Source organism: Sturnira hondurensis, unplaced genomic scaffold, assembly GCF_014824575.4.
Source record: "Sturnira hondurensis isolate 20B ecotype Veracruz unplaced genomic scaffold, ASM1482457v3 Scaffold0004474, whole genome shotgun sequence".
NCBI lineage: Eukaryota > Metazoa > Chordata > Mammalia > Chiroptera > Phyllostomidae > Sturnira > Sturnira hondurensis.
In genome coordinates this window covers 16,436,855-16,455,931 of record NW_028077105.1, presented here as the reverse complement: position 1 = coordinate 16,455,931, position 19,077 = coordinate 16,436,855, and the positions used below count along the sequence as shown (strand labels likewise).

At 37.9% G+C, this 19,077-nt stretch overlaps 1 protein-coding gene across 2 annotated transcripts in view; it reads right to left on the bottom strand.

The window, feature by feature from the left end:
• The window catches only part of MAN1A1 (mannosidase alpha class 1A member 1), a 152,371-nt gene that overhangs the window by 46,462 nt on the left and 86,832 nt on the right, over positions 1-19,077 (bottom strand). For both annotated transcript variants that reach the window (XM_037045844.1, XM_037045845.1), the window contains exon 6: positions 10,554-10,648. In XM_037045844.1, the coding sequence (XP_036901739.1) occupies positions 10,554-10,648 (95 nt within the window). The remainder of the gene's footprint in view (positions 1-10,553; positions 10,649-19,077) is intronic.

Here is a 19,077-nt window from a genome sequence, read left to right as displayed (position 1 = left end):
ACTTATAAATGAGAGTATATATTCTGGAGTAAGTGTTCAAAAATATTTTACTGGTAAGAGATCAAAAAAGTTTACAAGCCACAGGCTTATCCTTGTGGTCCTGATATAACTGTAGGCTGCAAATCCCATCATGCCACTGGCTACAGTGATTGCATGTAAATAAATGCCCAAACGTACTGGATTTATACAGTGTTTAATTAATTTTTTCCTACTAAATCCAAAAACCATAAGTTTAAATACCTCATAATTAATGAAATTGCCACAATTTTAGTTCTATTTGCAGTCCCTATTTTAGGGTATTCCAATAATTTAAAAATAACCCTTCTTCAGCTGGGCAGTGTCATTGTGTTCGTCCCTTTGTTGTCCCAGATGATGACAATTACTGCGAGGACTCCATGCTGCCCTTGTTTGAGGAAGACTGTGTGTTACGAACTGAACACAGGAGAGGCTTGGTAGAATTACAGAGCGTGTGTCACACACATACACACACACACACACACACACACACACACACTTTACTTGAAAGTGCGTTCTTCCTCATTAAGGTCTAACTTAAGCATAGATTGTGCGGATGCTCACCATGATTTCAGGATCTTGTAATTCCACAGTGATCTACTCTTCTAGATATAAAAGACCCCCAATTTCTTGAATTTCTAGGTTTTGTCACGTAAAATTGATACTATTAACTCAACTTTTAAAAAATGAGAAAACCAAGGCATTTTAGAAAAATATGTGTTATCACATTATTTTTAATGGAGCTATTATATTCAATAAAATGCAGGGTTTTAAACACATAGATGTATTTTGAGAAATATATAAAGTTGTCAAACTATTCTTAAAGTAGTCGACACAGAATTTATATTCCTGTTCTTTCTGCTGTCGTTTTCTTAAACACAATCAGTAGAGTCACAGGAATTGGCACTGTTATGTATTAAAACAATATGGTAAATAAGTAACTCATAATTCATTTGTTTTCCAAAGTCTATTTTCAGATTGCCAGTAGGTACAAAAAGCACTATGCTGACAGCTCTTCGAGACATTCCATTCCATAGCTCTCGGAGAAGAGAGGGCATCAGCCCAAGGGCACAGGCACAAAAAAGGAGAGATGAGAAAACACAAGAATGTGTAGTAGTAGTTTTGTCCAACACATAAACGATCTCATAAAATCATGTGGTTTAAGGGCTTAGCAAGTAGATTCAGGGACCTTGGAAGGAAATGTAATCACATTTAAAAAGAAGGAAACACACACACACACAAAATCCAAGCTATTTGCACAATGTACTCATGTATAACCATTAGTAATGATATCCATCTTAGGATGACTTCTGTAACTTTTATTGTACTTTGAGGGGGTAGAATAGATTTATGTGTAAGTTTTGGAAAACTGCTCACTGATAAAGCCATTACAGTAATTGCACTGGGTCTGTTTATTAATTTGTCACAATTAAGTCAATAAGAGCTTTACTAATGTCCTATTACTTGATTGGTTTTGAAAGTGATTATCTTAAGAACTCAACTTAATTGGAAGACTCTCAATTTACAAGGTACATTAAACTCTCAGTAGCATCCTAAGATTATTCAACATATGCAGGTCAATTACCAGTAATCACTGTTTTGTATAAATGTTCCATAAAAACTATAGCATGACATGACAAAGGGGGAAAGTGAGATTTAATTAACAAGGCTAAACTCTAACTGACATTTCCAGGGTAAAAGGGCGATGTGAGCATTCGTACAGCCTTCCTGAAACCGGGTCTGCTACTAAGAGTCAAATAAAGGCAATCCAGCACCGCTTCACCTCACAGATGAAGATAATTTGTCATGATTGCTAAATCACCTAATTGCACTGCCTCTACTCATGCCCAGCTGCACATTAATTTTCAGATTAATAATTACAATTAATTCTTACTATTGCTCCATCACTTTTCCTTTTCCAGTGGATAAAAGAAATAGCAATCAATTATTGCTCATCCCATTTTTCAAAACAGGTCAACTACAGCCATTCCTGCATAAGCAGGAAGCATGGAGTGGTTAACGCACCCGCTGAGATCGTGAGGCCTTTAAAATTATTGGTTTAGGTATAAATATTTTATATTGACCTTCTAATTCCCACTCAAGATTCATTGCAGTTAGTTTAATGTTTACAATGAGTAACAATTATAAGGGCTGAAAAAGTGTCTTTGATACCAAATACCTATTCAAAAAAGTCATAAATCTTTAAGTTAAACTTTACTAATTAGATATTTTAAAGGTTTGCCCCGCACTGACAACATGAGCCTGGTCTTGAGAACAATCACAGGAAACCTGGTTGTTGTTTCATTAAAAACCTAGGATAGTGAGTCGTCTGAAAAGATTATTCAACTGCTGACCTGTAAAGGCAATGTAAGAATCTCGGGTTCTGACCTGTTCCTAATCTAAGTTCTGTCTACGGAATACATTTCAAATCATCAAGGCTGATTTGCCACCGCTTGTGTAAATAGTGTGAACAAAGCCAAGTCTGTAAAACACAAGTTATATGCATTTGAAACACTTGAGATAGAAGCAGCTTTGAGTTCGCAGCACTCACATAACTGATATTGTCCTTAAGCAAAATCTTCCTAGTGTGTTAACCACTTAAACCATGGGGGTGCTGTGGAGGAAGTAGTGGCCATAGTTAACAATCCAGTCCCATGGGTTTTTGTACCACGACTCTGAATCTACCAAAAATTGAACAGTGAGTTAGGCCCCTTACCGGACCCCATAAACCTCAAGTCATTTTTAAGGGATGGAAGCAATCCTCTTGGGATTGACTGTGTCTAAATTGGCTACACATTACCTTTGATAAATTTCTGCACTTTGATTACTCATATGCTGCAATTTAGCCTTAAAATGCAGGACCTTATGAATTTAGAACAAAACCCCCGTTTCCAGGAATTAATACATGGTTGAGTAAGAAGCCAGCTGGCTTACTCCATTCACCTGTCAATATTTGGCCACTGCCCCGCCAGCAGCACAGGGGAAGTGGTCTGGGGCCGGTGGGACTCCTGGAGAGAAAGAGGGAAGGGTGGCACAGAGATGTCATGAGGACTGCTACAGCCTGTGTTCAAAGACAGATATGGTCTGCTCCTTCACCCAGGGGTTAAAAAAAAGATTCTGACAACCCCATTTACCTGGTCATTAACTTCAGTTACGACCGAATGAACGGGAAGAAAGGGAACCGTTCAGGCACTCTTAGGTCCTTCAATTCCTACTGCCTCATAATGCATGACTAAGAAACAGGGAGGTATCCTTTGCTCAGAATTGTTTGTCCCTTAAGTCTCAACAGAGGAGGGCTGTACACAGATGCCATTTAGATTAAGTGTGACCATCTTTCTTGCCCACTTACAATAAATAAATGCCTTTAGTTTGGTCATTCCTGGCATGGACACAGTGATCTGAAGCTTGGCAAGAGGATGCAATGATCCAGAAGAGGCAGAGGTTCCTGCTCCTCGGGTGGGTGGATAGGGGCTGCCTCTGTCTTTGGCCCTGGAACGCCTTCAGGTGCAGGGCCAGGTCACCAGCTGCTCATAATAAAGTCACTTTGCCTGAAGCCACAAGAATGGCTTTTTCAAAATGGCTCTCATTTTAAAGTTATCCTAAAGCCTTTAATTCAAAATATCTTTCCCCCCTCTGCTATGTTAAAATGTGCACAAAGTGTGCTTTCTAGTCTTACTGGATTGAACAAGAATAATAATAATGCAAGGGGGAGAAGGACATTGTAAACTCTTGTTGGGTAATCAGTAGCTGGAATTCACTTCTTTTTAGAAGAAGCAATGCACTGCTTAGATTTAAGTGAAAATGTTGGGTAAAAAAGTAAATGAAATATAGAAACAACAGTCCTTTCCCTTTCTGTCGATGTTTGGAGTTGGCTGCCTCCCCGAGCAGCTGTGAGATTTAAGAACCTGAACAGCTCTGATGACTGCTCGTTTCTTGTATTACAGCAGTTCTCAAAGTGTAACTTGGACCAGCGGCATCAGTGTCTCCTATTAGCTGGGATCCAGTTTGAAACACCAATCTGGCCCTGGATGGTGTGACTCAGTGGACCGAGTGCTGGCCTGAGAATCAAATGGTCATCGGTTCGATTCCCAGTCAGGGCACATGCCTGGGTTGCAGGCCAGGTCCCCAGTACAGGGCACACGAGAGGCAACCACACATTGATGTGTCTCTTCCTCTCTTTCTCCTTCCCTTCCCCTCCATCTATAAATAAATTAATTAATTAAAAAATCTTAAAGCAAAAAGAAAGAAAGAAACTCCAATCTGGGGTCTTGTTCAAAACCGTTTGAATCCAAATCTCCACAGGTGTGGCCCAGCAATATGTGTTTTAATAAGCCTCCCTGGCAATTCTCATATAGTCTAAGTTTGAGACCCACTGTCCTACTTCAAGCTGGGCATTTTCAACCTATTTTCTAATATTCTATCCTTCAATAAGTTGACAATCAATGGGCAGGGAAAAGTTTTCAAAGTTCAATGAGAGGAGAAAGGAAGTTATCCTCAGGATATGCATACTACACATAAAGCAGTGATTTTTCACCCCAGCTGAATACGAGAATGCCCTCTGAGGAGGCTTATAAAAATCCCAGGACCTTACTCTTGGCAATGGAAACAGATTGGGAGTAGGGAGGCAGCAATGATATAAAAAAAAAAAGTCCCAATTATCCAAAGCCCTGGGAAAGCACAGCATCACTGATGGAAAGCAAGTAACTAGAGCAGTCAGACCCTTGATGGAAGTAGCACAGCTCAGGAGGTAGGAAATGGAGTGTGTGTGTTTACAGCAAGAACGCACACACTTTCCACAGACTGGCTGTACCATACTGATTAAGCCCTAGCCAGCATGTGGGACTTGGGAAAAAATATTTCATGTTATTGCCTTACACTCTTCTTAAATATTATGGTTAAACAGTTCTTATTTGTAGAGGAGATAATTCAACAATAAATATAATTTTAGGGAGGAATTGTTTTGACCCTATAAATTCCAAAATAATTTTAAAGTTAAATGTTTGAGCACAGAGCCACAATATCTCACAGGGACTACATGGACATTCTCTCCATATTTGCAGCTATTTCTACCAACACCATCTTCCTTCCTGACCTAAGGAAATGGACTTGAGCTTGAGAAGAGATTAGAAGCACTGAGTGGCTAAAAAATGGAAGACTACCATAAAAAGGCATCAGAACCAAATTAGTGTTTGGCATGTTATTTTATCACATAAAATATTTTATAATGAAAATTCAGAACAAAATCCCAAATTAATAATTCCAATTTACGTTTACTTCATAGGACTTAGGAATGATTAGTCTACATATTAATTCAATAGATTTCTACAAAAGCCTTATGAGATCATCAGGATAGATACAACTGTTGTTATTTTAGTTTTACTTATAAGAAGACAAACTCAGTTACATGAATTATCCAAGGCCAAGAGCTATATTGGCAATATTAATAAATAGCAGCTTTAACTAGGTTAATAATATTCTAATGTCTAATATTAGTAACTATGCATATCAGTATTAAAACCTTAAAGTATGGTTATTACTGTGTCCAAAAGAGTTTAAATGGCTAAGTAAATTAAAATAAATAGAAGAGGGAAACCTAATATAGTAAATTATTCAATCAGAAAGCATAAAAACATAAAACGGCTTAGCTTGAAATACCTGGCAAGACTGTAACTTGTTTTACTTTTCTAGAGTGTGTAGAGCTTTGAATTTAACAGATCCATAACATGTGTAATAAAGAGAAAACTATGAGATCCAGTTCAGGTTTATTGCTTGGGGCGCATCCCTGCTGTGGACACTGTGTGGGGTAACCACGGGCTATTCATCTCTCAGAATATTGGCACATATTCTCTATAACTCTGATCTGCTCATGTTCAGAAAATTTGTTCCTTGTTATTTTTTACATTATTCTTATGATGTTAAGGTACAGAACTGTATTCTATAATTCTTTCAAATCTGAAATCAGATATGTTAAAAATGGTTAGTAAATTTAATGATTGAAAAGTTTATATTTCAACTGTCAAGTAAAAACACAAGGAGATATATGGAAAATATTTTTAAATACTTTACTTAATTAGACTGTCTTTTAGAGTTTGTGTCTATTAAAACTAACCAACTATAGTTTAATATTTAAGCATTTTATAATACTGAAGTATTAAGAAACCTAATCAAGGTGCTACTGCCTTTTGTTAAAATGTATATATGAAATGCTTCACACAGGATAATCTTTCCCTATTGGAAAATTAAGTTACGTACTATTCCTAATTAAGGTCCCATTTCAGTTAAAGTAAAACAATTTGCAATTTAATTATAATAATACAAGCTGCAATATAAATAATGATGTAGTACACATTTGCTCTGGAGAGAGCAGTGAATAAAACTTTATATATAGGAAATAACAAGTGAGAGAGCTGTGCCTCATTTATTGCCCTGCTGAGGAATGAGGGCTAGAATGAAGATCACTCCTCTTCCAGAACATTCCTTGACGTGTGCAGCAAAAGCATATGCTACAGACAGTTCTGCTAACCTAAGAGAACCACCAGGAAAGTGTCATTTCAGAAAATCCACAAAGAGGAAATAAGTGATAAAATGGTACATAGTCAAAACTAACTCATTTATCAAGAAAGACAGAATAATTATTAGGAATGCCCAGAAGGTACGCCCTGTGATAGAAATGAATAATGACAATAGCACCTATATTATTTAAAATTAAGAACACACTTTAGAAAACTCAAAATCTAGTGAGCTTACTCAATCTAGGCTTGAAATATACACATATATTTATATATGTACATATATACACACACGCACACACACACATATATATATACAGAAATGATGAAATATTTGACTCTACAAACCACAGAGGTAATTTTTCTTCTTTAGGTTGGAAGAAAAAATGCACTTGGTCCCTTGCTAATAGCAATAACAAGATCAGACATCAAATTTTGACATTTACACATTAGAGAAGTTGACTTCTATCAAAATCTAATCTGTTAAAAAGCCAATGATTTTCTTTTAGCAGAGGTGCATGTACGTCACACACTTTCCATCCTTACTGGTGTGTTGCTGAAGCAAACGTGTCAGCCTACTCAGGTAATGTGTGCACTACCTAGGTATTTGTTTACATTATTACCACTTGCTATCAAACCACAATTCCGATTAATTTACAACTTAATATAGCAGCTCAGCTCTTGAATTAAGCATTTATTGTAGGTGTAGCAGAAGAGGTAATTATAAATTACTTTTTTTTTCTTGAGCAGATTTTTGGGACAGAGTTCCTAATGTAGAATATGAGTAAATTATTTAGGCTCTCTGCTATTCTCAGTTTGCACAAATACTGAATTCCAATTTGGCTTATTGATGTTTTGGCTCCAAATGTGTAAACCTCCCCAAGTCAAAATACTGCTTGCTTTAAATTCAGTCCAGTACTTATTATCTCTCCTTGGCACGGACTCCTTACATTTGTCAATTACATGAGTGAGTGGATAATATAACATAAAATATATCTATCATGCTTTACCAACCAGGCTGCAGATACCCTGAGGAAAAGCCCATGTCTGTTTTCTTTTTAAATAAAGTGAAAAGAAGAGAACAGTCTCCCCAGGAATTAGCATAAAACCTCCATCAGAGAAGGGACTCAAATAAATATTTATTTTTGCAAAGAAAAGGTAAAGAAATCAATTATCTTTAGGTAATAACCCGAAGGCTAGAAAGATGTGAACCAATAATACCAAGAAGTTCACATTTTTGTTAACAGATAGTTGTTGGCAAAGAGCAGCATCGTAACAATTTCGAAATTGGGAGGCAAGAGTGGAACCACATTACAGACGACACAGCTGGGCCTCTCTGATCCTAAGTATCGCCAAGAGTTTCAAAGCCAGTCAACAGTGAATACACAGTTATTTTAAAAAGCATCTTCAAATACTTTTTTTGCTCTTAGGGCATTCCTTCTATGGACACTCCCTTATTCTGAGAAGGTAATTAAGAAAATATGATTGTGCCAGACATGTTTTCTCCTCTCTTCTTTGAAACTTCTACTCATGACAGCCTTTAAAACTGTCTTTAAAACTCGAAGAGAAGCCCCATGGCAGCTCCCATGGCAGCTGTCCCTTATTCCCTGGACCAAACAGGTTTCGATGAAACAGTATATATGTCCAAGTTGACATTAGCAGTGTATCCTGAAATGTAATTGTTGCAGATAAATATGAAATGTTTTCTTGTCCCAGAGGAAATTAAAAGTCTTCCCATCAGCTATCAAAGAGTCACTTAATTTCCTCTAGTTTAACTTGAAAACATTAGAGAACACATAAATAAAATGGAACATTATTTTTCACCGCATACGACTTTCCTATGATCTTAGAAATTATATGACATCTATGTAAAATACTGTAAATGCAAAAATAAGGTGTTAATAAAAACTTGAATGTCCCTGTTAATGAAATTTCAAGGGGCATAGATATGAAAAATAAAAGAGGATTCAGTATTTAATAGTTTTTAGAAATATTCCTTTATGTACCAAAAAATATTTCCATTGTACACTAAGGACAGATTTAACTAAGGAAAAATCCTCTTGGCTGTTAGAAATAAACACTACATAAAGTGAAGTATGCTTTAAAATAACCCAATTTCTTTTGCTTATTTCAAGAGAGGCCAAAACTAATTAAATGCTATTAGCACCTTACAATAACTGAGTAAATGTTTGCAAAGACGTAGGCTCACATGTCTATCAGTTTTAGTAGTTCTTCACATAATTTCCTTTCTTTCCAGGAAGCAATGAGACTAGTTCCATGGAATCTTAGAGTAGACGGTTAGCGTGATCACTCATTCTATTATTTTAAATTTGTCAGCTTTTAGAAACCAAAAATACGTGTACTCAGGAATATGCAATTAATGAGGAGAGGGTCATGTTTCATCAGAATTTCAAAGTGGCTGGTGAACCTGAACATCTTCACAAAATAACAATTAAAGTAGCCTAATGACCAGTTTACAAATAAGCCTGGAGAGCTGAAATAATTGCTCTAAGAACAAACCTGCAGCACCTGTAGAATACCTAGAACCAGGTCTCTGGACAACCAATTACCACACTGTGCTATTCTGCCCATGTCATATTTCTTGGAGCGTAGGCAGGGAAAAGTTGTGCAAAATGTGCATGGTGTTTCTGTACCCAGATCTCATTTCAGGTAACAGAGTCGTTTCTAGGTCAGAACACTGTCTCTAAATACAAAGTCTGAAGATGAGGAAGGTAATAAAAGTAGTCTATATGAGTCAAACAAGAAAAACAAACCTCAAATGCCGTGCTGCCTCTAAGCCAAGCTCACACCCACTCCTGCCTTAAGACCCCGCAGCAGCATATGCTGTGGTCTCCAAGGTCACAGCGAAAGCCTTAGGACCCTTCCAAGGAAAAGCAGATCCTGAGACATCACATTGTGGAGCAGAGAACTACCTCAACTAACACAGACAGGTTGTGGGGACTCTCCCCACCTCACTGCCTCAGCACCACTGCCCCTGTCCAACCACACACACACACACACCCCTACAGACAGGTACAAGATGATTTCAAGGTATCCACATATAACATATGAATCAAAACGATACATGACATTTAAGTGATAATCCTGCCAAACCACCCGTGCATCTCGACATTTATAAAACAAGAAAGTGGTTTGATTTATGGCTGGGCATCAATGGTGTATGTAAACATCAGAGTACGTATTCCAGCTCTACCATTTATATACAGGATGATGCCAGGCAAATGACTTAATCTGTCGGTGACTCAAGTTCCTTATCATTAAAATGGAGATAACAACAGTGCTGACATTTTTGGATTGTTATGAGGATAAATGTGGTAATATGTGTAAAGTGTCTCTAACAAACCTTCATATTTTACAATTTTACAAGTAGCTAGCATCATCTTTACCAGAAGGCACATATACACTTAATTACTTATGGAGAAGGAAGAGGTAAGAAGGAAGCTTAAGATAAAACTGTTTATTAACAAAAGGCTCAAGTTATCATGAAAATTCAAACAATTCCCTAGACGATACCAGAAAGTCTCCAGCCCAGGTGTTTCCTGAGGCCACATTCCATGGACTTGTCATACCAGGGTTCTCCACCCAAATCAGACAAGGAGTCGGTTTGATCTGGGTCAGTGAGCAGGGTGCGTGGGGCAGCCTCACGTACTCCAGGTCTCCTGCATGGGAGATCTGATTAGTTCATGTTTTTGGTTTCTGAAGTGCTTTCACGACAATTTTAAACATAATGGGATACTCTTGGAATCTACAGAGACATTTTCACTGCGGCAATGCACCATGATGGTGAACACCTCTCAAGGGACATCTGGCTTTGGTCACTGTTGGTGTCATGCTGTCCCAGGACAGGAGCCCATCTAAGGCCACAGGACAACTGCAAAATCAACGACTTTCGACACAAGGACAGATGCCGAGAGTCCCAATGGTGTAAGTGGCTGACATCACACAAGTAATTATCCATCCTGTGTCTATTTCAACTTAAAATATTTTGTCAAAAATGAAGAGTTTTACCTTTTTATATTCAGCAATGCCCAAGGTATTCCAGAGGGAGTATGAAATGCAGGTAGCAATTTTACCCCAAGTTCCACTGCTTTCTTTCGAAATATCTGAAAAGTTAAACAGTGAAGTAAGCTACTGTTGTAAGCAAAACAAAATGTACTATACTACCATCTCATATTTAGCACTTTTCTACTTTAAAATACTCCATATATAAAAAAAAATTAAAGTTTCTCAAATTACAAGGATTTCCAAATTAACAGAATCGCCTAGGAAAGCAAGGGCAGCCCAAGGGCCATTGTGCTCTGGGGTATTTATTCCAATTTTGGTTGCACATTAGCATCACACGGGAGATTTTAAATCATACTGATGTCTCAGTTACACTCGAGATTCTAATTTCCATGGTCTCAGGCTTCCAGATCAGAATATTTTATTTTTTTCTTACAGATTTTATTTATTTATTTTTAGAGAAAGAGGAAGGGAAGGAGAAAGAGAGAATGAAACATCAATGTGTGGCTGCCTCTTGTGTACCCTCTGCTGGGGTCCTAGCCTGCAAACCAGGCGTGTGCCCTGACTAGGAATCCAACCAGTGACCCTTTGGCTTGCAGGCTGGTGTTCAATCTGCGGAGCTACACCAGGCAGGGCCCAGATCGGAATATTTTAAAGCAGCACAGGTGATGTCAGGTGAATCGAATGTGTAAGTCGGGGGAGAACCACTGTTGGTGGTGGGTACGTCTTGCACTGCACATCAGGAGATCTGGTCCCATTCTCTCTTTCCTTCTCTACTCCAGCGCAGTGAAAGGAGACCAGAGGGGTGGGAGTAAAGGGTGCAGGGGACCAAGTACATGGTGATGGGGGATGATCTGACTATGGGTGGTGGGCACCTGTGCAATGTACTGGTCATGTATCACAGAAATGTGCACTTGAAACCTATAGAATCATATTAACCAATATCACCCCAATACATTTAATAAAATAATAAAATAAATGTAACACCCACAAAAAAGAAATTGCAAAAACACATTACTACATAAATAACTGGTATGTCCTCTTAGTCATTTATAATTTTAACTCCCCCTGGTGTTAAGTATAGGTGATCTGAAAGATACAAAGTTAAATCAGGCACTGGTTCTGCCCAGAATTTAGCCAAGATGATATATGCCCATAAATACCTAGGACACAGAAAAAACGAGAGCTGGAGATAAAATAGTTCAGGAGTTCACGGCAGTTTGGAAAGACTGTGGGTGGAGATGGCACTGGGGGAGGGGCTGTGTGCAGCACGTGCTGGGGGCTCAGGAGGCTGGGGACTGCAGTGAGGAGTGGGAAGTGGAGGGGCATCCCTGCAGGTTTCAGTCTAAACACAGGCAGAGGCAAGTGGGGCCTGAAGAAGTGGAGCTGGCCAGCTTGCCTGACCAAAAGGGGGAATACTGCTGAATAAGGCTTGGCATAACCAGGCAGCGTTGGCCTAAATTGTGGGGGGTCATGCATGTAGGGCTAAGAATTTTATTCTGTTAAAGTGGGAAAATAGTGGAAGTTTTTGAGCAGCCAATTCACTTGAGAAAAATTGTGCTTTAGGAGGGTAAATTGGTTGACTTCCATCCACAGTTCCAGTCCAAAGAAAACCACTGAGTTATTTACGCATTGAAGGAAGGACTGCCACAGCTTCGGCTGCTACAGCTAGGGCAGCAGGCGGGTGCCTTGTCCCTTTCTCCTTGCCACACTGTGTGCCTGAGCATGGGGGGCTGGGAACGACCACTTTCCTCCTGCCTCTTCCTCAGGCAAGGGAGATGTGAGAAAAGCTGGGGAATCCCTGAAAAACATGGAGAAGAGAGCAAAGTCCTCTCCCAGCCAAAGAGACAGCATTCATCAAAGCGCTGTCAAAGCAGTCGTGTGTGGCTTCTTCAGAGGAAAGCGTTCCAGTCACAACTCCTGCTCCAAAACCTGAGTCTCCCCACAGACAGATCTGGCTACTTGGGGTCCCACACTGAAGATAAACCAGTAATACCAATATTGACACTATTTCAGAAACCCCATTCTTTTGGAATCCCACTCTTACTTAGTAATGAAAATTAAGAAAGTGGTGTGTTTTAATGTAAAAGTCTGATTTACATTCAATTTCAACAAATTAATATTCTAGGAGTTCAGGAATTTGCAGTAGGTAGAAAAAGCTGAAAAACAGAGGTACCATGTGTTATTATAACTCCTCTTTTATTATAACTTCTTTTTAAAGTGGGCAATTTCCTGTTTCAACAACTCACTGTGTAGGGCACGGGAAGAAGAAAAAAAATAAAAGACCAAAAGGTACATTCTTCCTCCTCTTTCTCTGCCTCTAACCTAGAAAATTCCGAGTTCTTTTCTCCTGTTAGGGATTATGCAATTACTGCTCAGCCATCTCCTGAGTTTTTAGTTTCAACTCAATGTTTTAAACTGTTAATTAACTCCTTTTCAAGCAACTTATATGAGGTAAAAGTTAAACTATGGAGTTAAAACACCATCACTGATACTATAATCATATGGCAGGAGAGTTAAGGGCTCAGGCTTTAAAAACATTCTTCAAATTGGGTAATCTCGGGAAAATTGCTTAATCTTCTGTGCCTAAATTTCCTCATTTCAAAGTGGGGATAGCAATAGCATTTACTCTTTTAAACGTCGTGGAAAGAAATGGATGCATTATTATATTTAAAGACCTTAGGGTACACAGCAATCATACTAAAAGGTTAGTTGTAGTCTTTACGGTGATAATGATTATGGTATTTCCCCAAGAACTTCTCTTATATAACTGCTTGAAATTATTTCTTGTCTTGGCTTTTACCCAGCTGCTGTTTTGGTATCTTCTGCTCAGGCTGTGTGTGTGTGCCCTCCCCCATTGCCTGACATACGCTCCTCATCATGAGCGTGCACTCTCAAGAGCTAAGCCCTTAGTTCTCATCAGCTGTTCGCATTCCCAGGTTCAGCTTCCCATTTCAGCTTTAGTTATGTACTTTTATTTGCGTGCTCACACCACAAACTGGGTCTCTTGCTGTCTGGCTACTGGCACTTCACATGCCCAGGATGAAATCAGTCATTTAAGGTCTCAGGCAGATTTAAATGCCCCATCACTGAGAGTCCCATCCAGAGAGCAGGCATTTTGACTTTAGATATATTGCTCTCTGGTATTATCAATGTCAATCTCCCTGACATGTCTCATACAAAGCTCACTCCTTTTCTGTGATAGAGCATAGTCCATACTTTTACCACTGGGTACAATGAAATAGCATGGGCAAAAAGAAGGTCCTCCAACCCAGTATCCCATTGCCTCTTTCTACCATACAATGTTCCTGTTCCAGAAACCACAGTGATTCCTCCTATTGTTTAGCATATTAGGTCAAAACTGATCCACTGACCTTCCATGACCTCTATGAATCAGACCAATCTATTATATTCTGTTCTCTCAAAGACCAGTTGGACTCCAGCTTGAGACTTCATGGTCTCAAGCACTCACTCTAGTTCAGTTCACTTTAGTATCTCTCTTATAAAAATGTATGCCCCCAGGTTTACTGAGATATAATTGACATGTAACATTGTGTACAATGTGATGATTTAATACATGCATATAGTGTGAGGTGATTACACAATAAGGTTAGTTAACAACTCCACATTGTTCGTTACTATTGGTTGTGCCACCTTCCACCTTAGTATCCGAGTGTTATTTAGTTTTCTCATACACCCCCTTCTCCCTCCTGTTGGCCCATACAAATTCACCCAGGCCACCATCTTTTCTTTAGGTCCCAGGCCACGATCTTTTCCTTCTACGAACTCCTACAGTGGTGTCACACAATGCAACATTTGATTACAGAAAGCAAGGTACATATCACTAAATGTGTTACTTTCTTTTACCCCTAATTTTCCTTTCTTTCTGAAAGTAGAGAAAAGACCTCCACTTCTTGGTCATTTCCTATTATACATATCCACCCCAGATCAGGTAGATCAGGTAATTTTGTATTTAAATTTACTGATGTCAAAATAATTCTATGAGTAAGAGTAGGGATATATTTATATCTCAGTTAACAGGAAGTGATGGTTCTTCATGTCTCAAGGTTTCTGCCTTTGCTAGTTTCTCTGGCTGCAAGACTTTTTTTTCCTGTTTGAATGGCTGGTTCATTCTTAACTTCAGCCATCCCTTTAAATGTTCCTTTTTAAGACAGGTCTTTTTCAATAATCCTACATAAAGTTAGCTATTCTCATTTATTGTTTATCATATAATCTTTTATTTGTCTCATTATCACATTCTAATGATCTCATTTGCTTATTTTTTATTGTTTGAAAACCCCACCAAACATAAGTCTCCTGAAAGCATGGACTTTGTCTGGTTTAGCAGTGTGTGTGAATGAGCCTGTGTGTGCATAGATATAGCTGGATAATATATATATGTATGTGTGTGTATATATATATATATGTGCATATATACATATACACACACATGTAGTATCAAGCAAAGTAACTGGTTCTCAATAATGTTAGAGAACATTAAAAAAGTATAAAAAATAAAAAAAGAAAAACAACCCACATACAAAAAAAGAAACTTTTCATGATGATGGAAATGTTCTATATATTGATAGAAGTATAGTTACAAGTGTGTACAGAATTGTCAAAATTCATCTACCTGTATGTTTAAGATCTATGCATTTAACTTCATAAAAATGATAACTAATAAAAAATACTCCATAATGCCTAGTATTAAAAAACAATAAATGTTCATTTGATAAACAGACCCACCTGGGGCACTGTAATGAGAACCCATTCATATTCTAGTGTCTGGAGACTGCTCCATCCTGTTCCATTGGTTTCTACTGCCTAGAAATAAGTACATCAAATATTCTGGTGTCTCAATCTGGAGCACAATTACAAAATAGTTTGGGCTTAAACATTAATTAAACTATTGATGCTTTCAGCGAAATCATATGTAAGCCTGAATCAGTTCCAACTCAATGTTTGCTTTGTTGGCTTCTCCTGAGATATAAAGAGAAGTTACCTGGAGGAGGAATCTAGATATTTAAAGACAGCATCTTTCTGGCTAATGCCGTGAGTTTGTAGTAAAATTCCAAGCTAGCTTACAGAATTAATATTGTTAAAAGAATAAGGGAGACATGTCACAAATCTTCCCAAATGGCAGTTAAATTTTAACATCTCGGATAACGTGCTGGAAAGCAAATGATCACAAGTATCCTGAGTGGGACTCCAGCGCCCCCTTAAATGGGGAGGCGTGGTGCAGGGAGCACTGAACTCGCCGGCACGGGCACGGGGCCGGGTCTGGCTCCACTGCAGCTTCAGTGGGAGGCCTGGACCAGTCACTTCACTTTCCTGCTTCAGTTTCCCCAGTAAAATGGGAGAGCAGGGCTCATAATTTCTAACTTTTGATTTGTCACTGATAAAACTAGTATTCAGAAGTCATAAAGCTAGTACTAAAATGAGACTGGCAAAAAAGCAAAATTATGGTCATGTTTCATGAAGATAAGTGTTAACCTGACACTTGATTCTTATTCAACCTTAGTTTTCAGGGTTTATTTGGTGGAAAGGATTTTATAAAGTTAAAATGGCAAGACAAAAAAATGACAGTTAATAAAATATAATCTACGCTGATAATAGATGTTGTCTTTTTTGAAAAACATGACTATTAAAATTAAATAGAGTATTCACACAATTCACACTAATCAATTTGAGATGGGCAAACATCTTATGATTCAACAAGAATCTTCAAAAAAAAATAAAACACCCTGCATTATAGAGATTCTGATTTTATTCATAACAAAAATAAAGACTAATATAGTGTGCCAAAAGAAGGTTGGTATAAAATATGATGGAATAGCTTCTAAAATACTCTTTCAAGCATGCAAGTCACAAACAGGTTTAGAGAGAAACATTTATGGTCCAAGTTAAGAATTTTGAAACAACTACCTCAAAACTGTACCTTTTCACTAAAATTAAGTAAATCATCACAGTCTTTGATCAATGTTTAAGAAACTTTAGATTTTAGAATCTACCAAATAAAAACATTTATCTTGTTACTTTGTCCTTATAGATAGGATTAGACAAGGCTCTAAAACAAGATGTATGGCTTTCTTTGCTTCTCTAGTTTGCAGCTCCCTGAAGAACTGTACGAGAATATTTACATGCCAGACTAAAGAGTTAGGAGAGAAGAAATGAATAAGAACTGACAGCTTTGGAAAGAACCCGCTTCAGTTCAGGCACCGTCACTACCAAGGGCTTTCTTCACATGCTCATGCGGAAAACTTCACTGTGAAAGATCAAACACTAATTTCCCATTAGTAAAAGCAGAGTTTACCTATTGCTCATTTTGCTACAAAAAGCTTTCAGCACAAGATGCTATAGGTATGATAAATATCTTTGGCTGGAAAATAACTAAAATAACCCATATATTGTTAGTTGAGTTGATTAACACACATAATATGGACCAAATTTAATTATTCAACCAATAAATACTGAGCTACTCTGGCTTTCAATTTAGACTGGAACCTCTAATGGTTTAAATATTCTAATAAAGACATATAAAAATAGTTAATCCAGAAGAAATTTACAGCTGGAAGGAACATCAAAAGTCAAATGTGTCCATAATCTTGGTATATAGATGAGGAAACTGAGGCTCGGAGAGGCCCTCTTCCAGTTAAATGCTGTTGTGGGGCGGGGGTTTGCTGACAACCACAGCCCAGTGAATGCCAGAGTCACACCTTTTCAAATGTGATTCTTTTGATCCAGAGGGACAGTCCCCTGCGAGTCCCTCCTAAGGGTGTGCACACACATCTTTCTTTTACTGCCTGTTTCTAATATTTGCATCTTCTTTCTGATTAAAAACAAAACCTGAAATTTTTAAAATTAAAATAATTATTGGTTGGATTGGTCAAATGGCACTATGAACTTCATTCTTTTTAAGTTTGTAAGTTTTAATTAGACGGATACTTTTGTCAGTTGTTTTTTTTCCCTGTGATTGAATACAATTCAGTTTTTAGCCTTTAGGCAATTAGATGAAGAGAGCGTTCTTTACTTTCCTGAAAAATTAAAGCACTAACATCTCTCCAACTTGTTTAGCCAAAACACAGAGGATAAGCACGCTAACCTGCCAGTGACCTTGAGTCGTAACCAAGAAGAATCAATATAATTGTACTTTAGCATTGAGTTTCTGATTATGAAAGCACAAAATTTAAGAGCAAGAAAAAACTTTGCATAATTAAAAAATCTAGATACTGAAAAGGCAGTTTAGACTTAGTTAGCTTTTTAAAAGATATTTATTCTTATGAAAAAATTAACAGCGAGTTAACTTTTTAAAAAGGTTAACTTTTTAAAGTTAAAAAGTTTGCCTTTATACTATTCCCTAGTCAAAGTGATTAAGTGTTGATAAATAAATGAATACTGGTACTGATTTTTTTTTCCTGAGTGGTCTGATTTTTTCCCCTAGTTTCTGAGTTGGAAAAATGCTATAATGTTAAAATAGCAAGATGTAAAATGGGGAGAAATACTGGGGACACTTTCAGACTGTTCACGTAGGCATCACTGGGATCCATGTGGGCGGCAACCGGTGTCACCAGCTCCTGGAACCTGGCCTGCATTTTCCCTGAGCATAAGCCAGAGTCAAGGTGATGTGGCAACAGACACACTGAACAGGGAATCGGGTGGCCTGAGTCTTAGTTTGGGGCCTGCTACTCACTAGTTCGGCCAACACGAAGGTGGATCACTTCAATTCCCATTGGTTATGGAAATTTTCTGAGAGATAAGGGACAAAGATACATAAATTACAACACTAAGAAACCTCATATTGACTGTCTGATGAAGGAAATATCTTGAGAAATAATTAGGGTCCTTTAAAACAGTATCTTCTGGGTTAAGAATAGTATGGAAAATGGAGAAGCCAAAGAACTTGTGTGTATAACCCATGGACATGAACTAAGGGGGGGAATGATGGCAGGAGTGGGGGTACAGGGCAGAGGAGAATAAAAGGGAGAAAAAATGGGGCAACTGTAATAGCATAATCAATAAAATATATTAAAAAAGTTAAAAAGTGTTTTCTCAAGAATAAAGTTTGTTGTTGAGGTAAATGGTGAAGAGGGGAAGTTGAGAAAAAGAATCCAGTATTAGAGAGTTACATGTCCCTCTTCCAACAACACCTAAGAACAATTATTTGGATGTTTCAACTCAAGCACCAGCCCTAGAACAGTAAATAATAGCATAACAGTCCAAACGATTGTCCAGTGCTCAAAGATGGGTTGTTGAGCTGTACGTTTTATCTCAATTTACATTTAAAAAATGGACAAGTTACCAACATGATGATAACATTTAATATTAGGTAAGTATGCCAAATAGTTTCTGAACATAAATTTTCATCCAAAAGAAAACGTCTTTAAATAAACCATAATGCCTGCTAAAAAGACAGGGATCATGAAAGCACGTACCCTCTCTGGCTATGATTTGTGGAACCCGCCACACAGAGGTTGTTCATATGTGACATCATAGGTTAAACTAGGGACTGTTCTGTTTGTTATTCCATTTG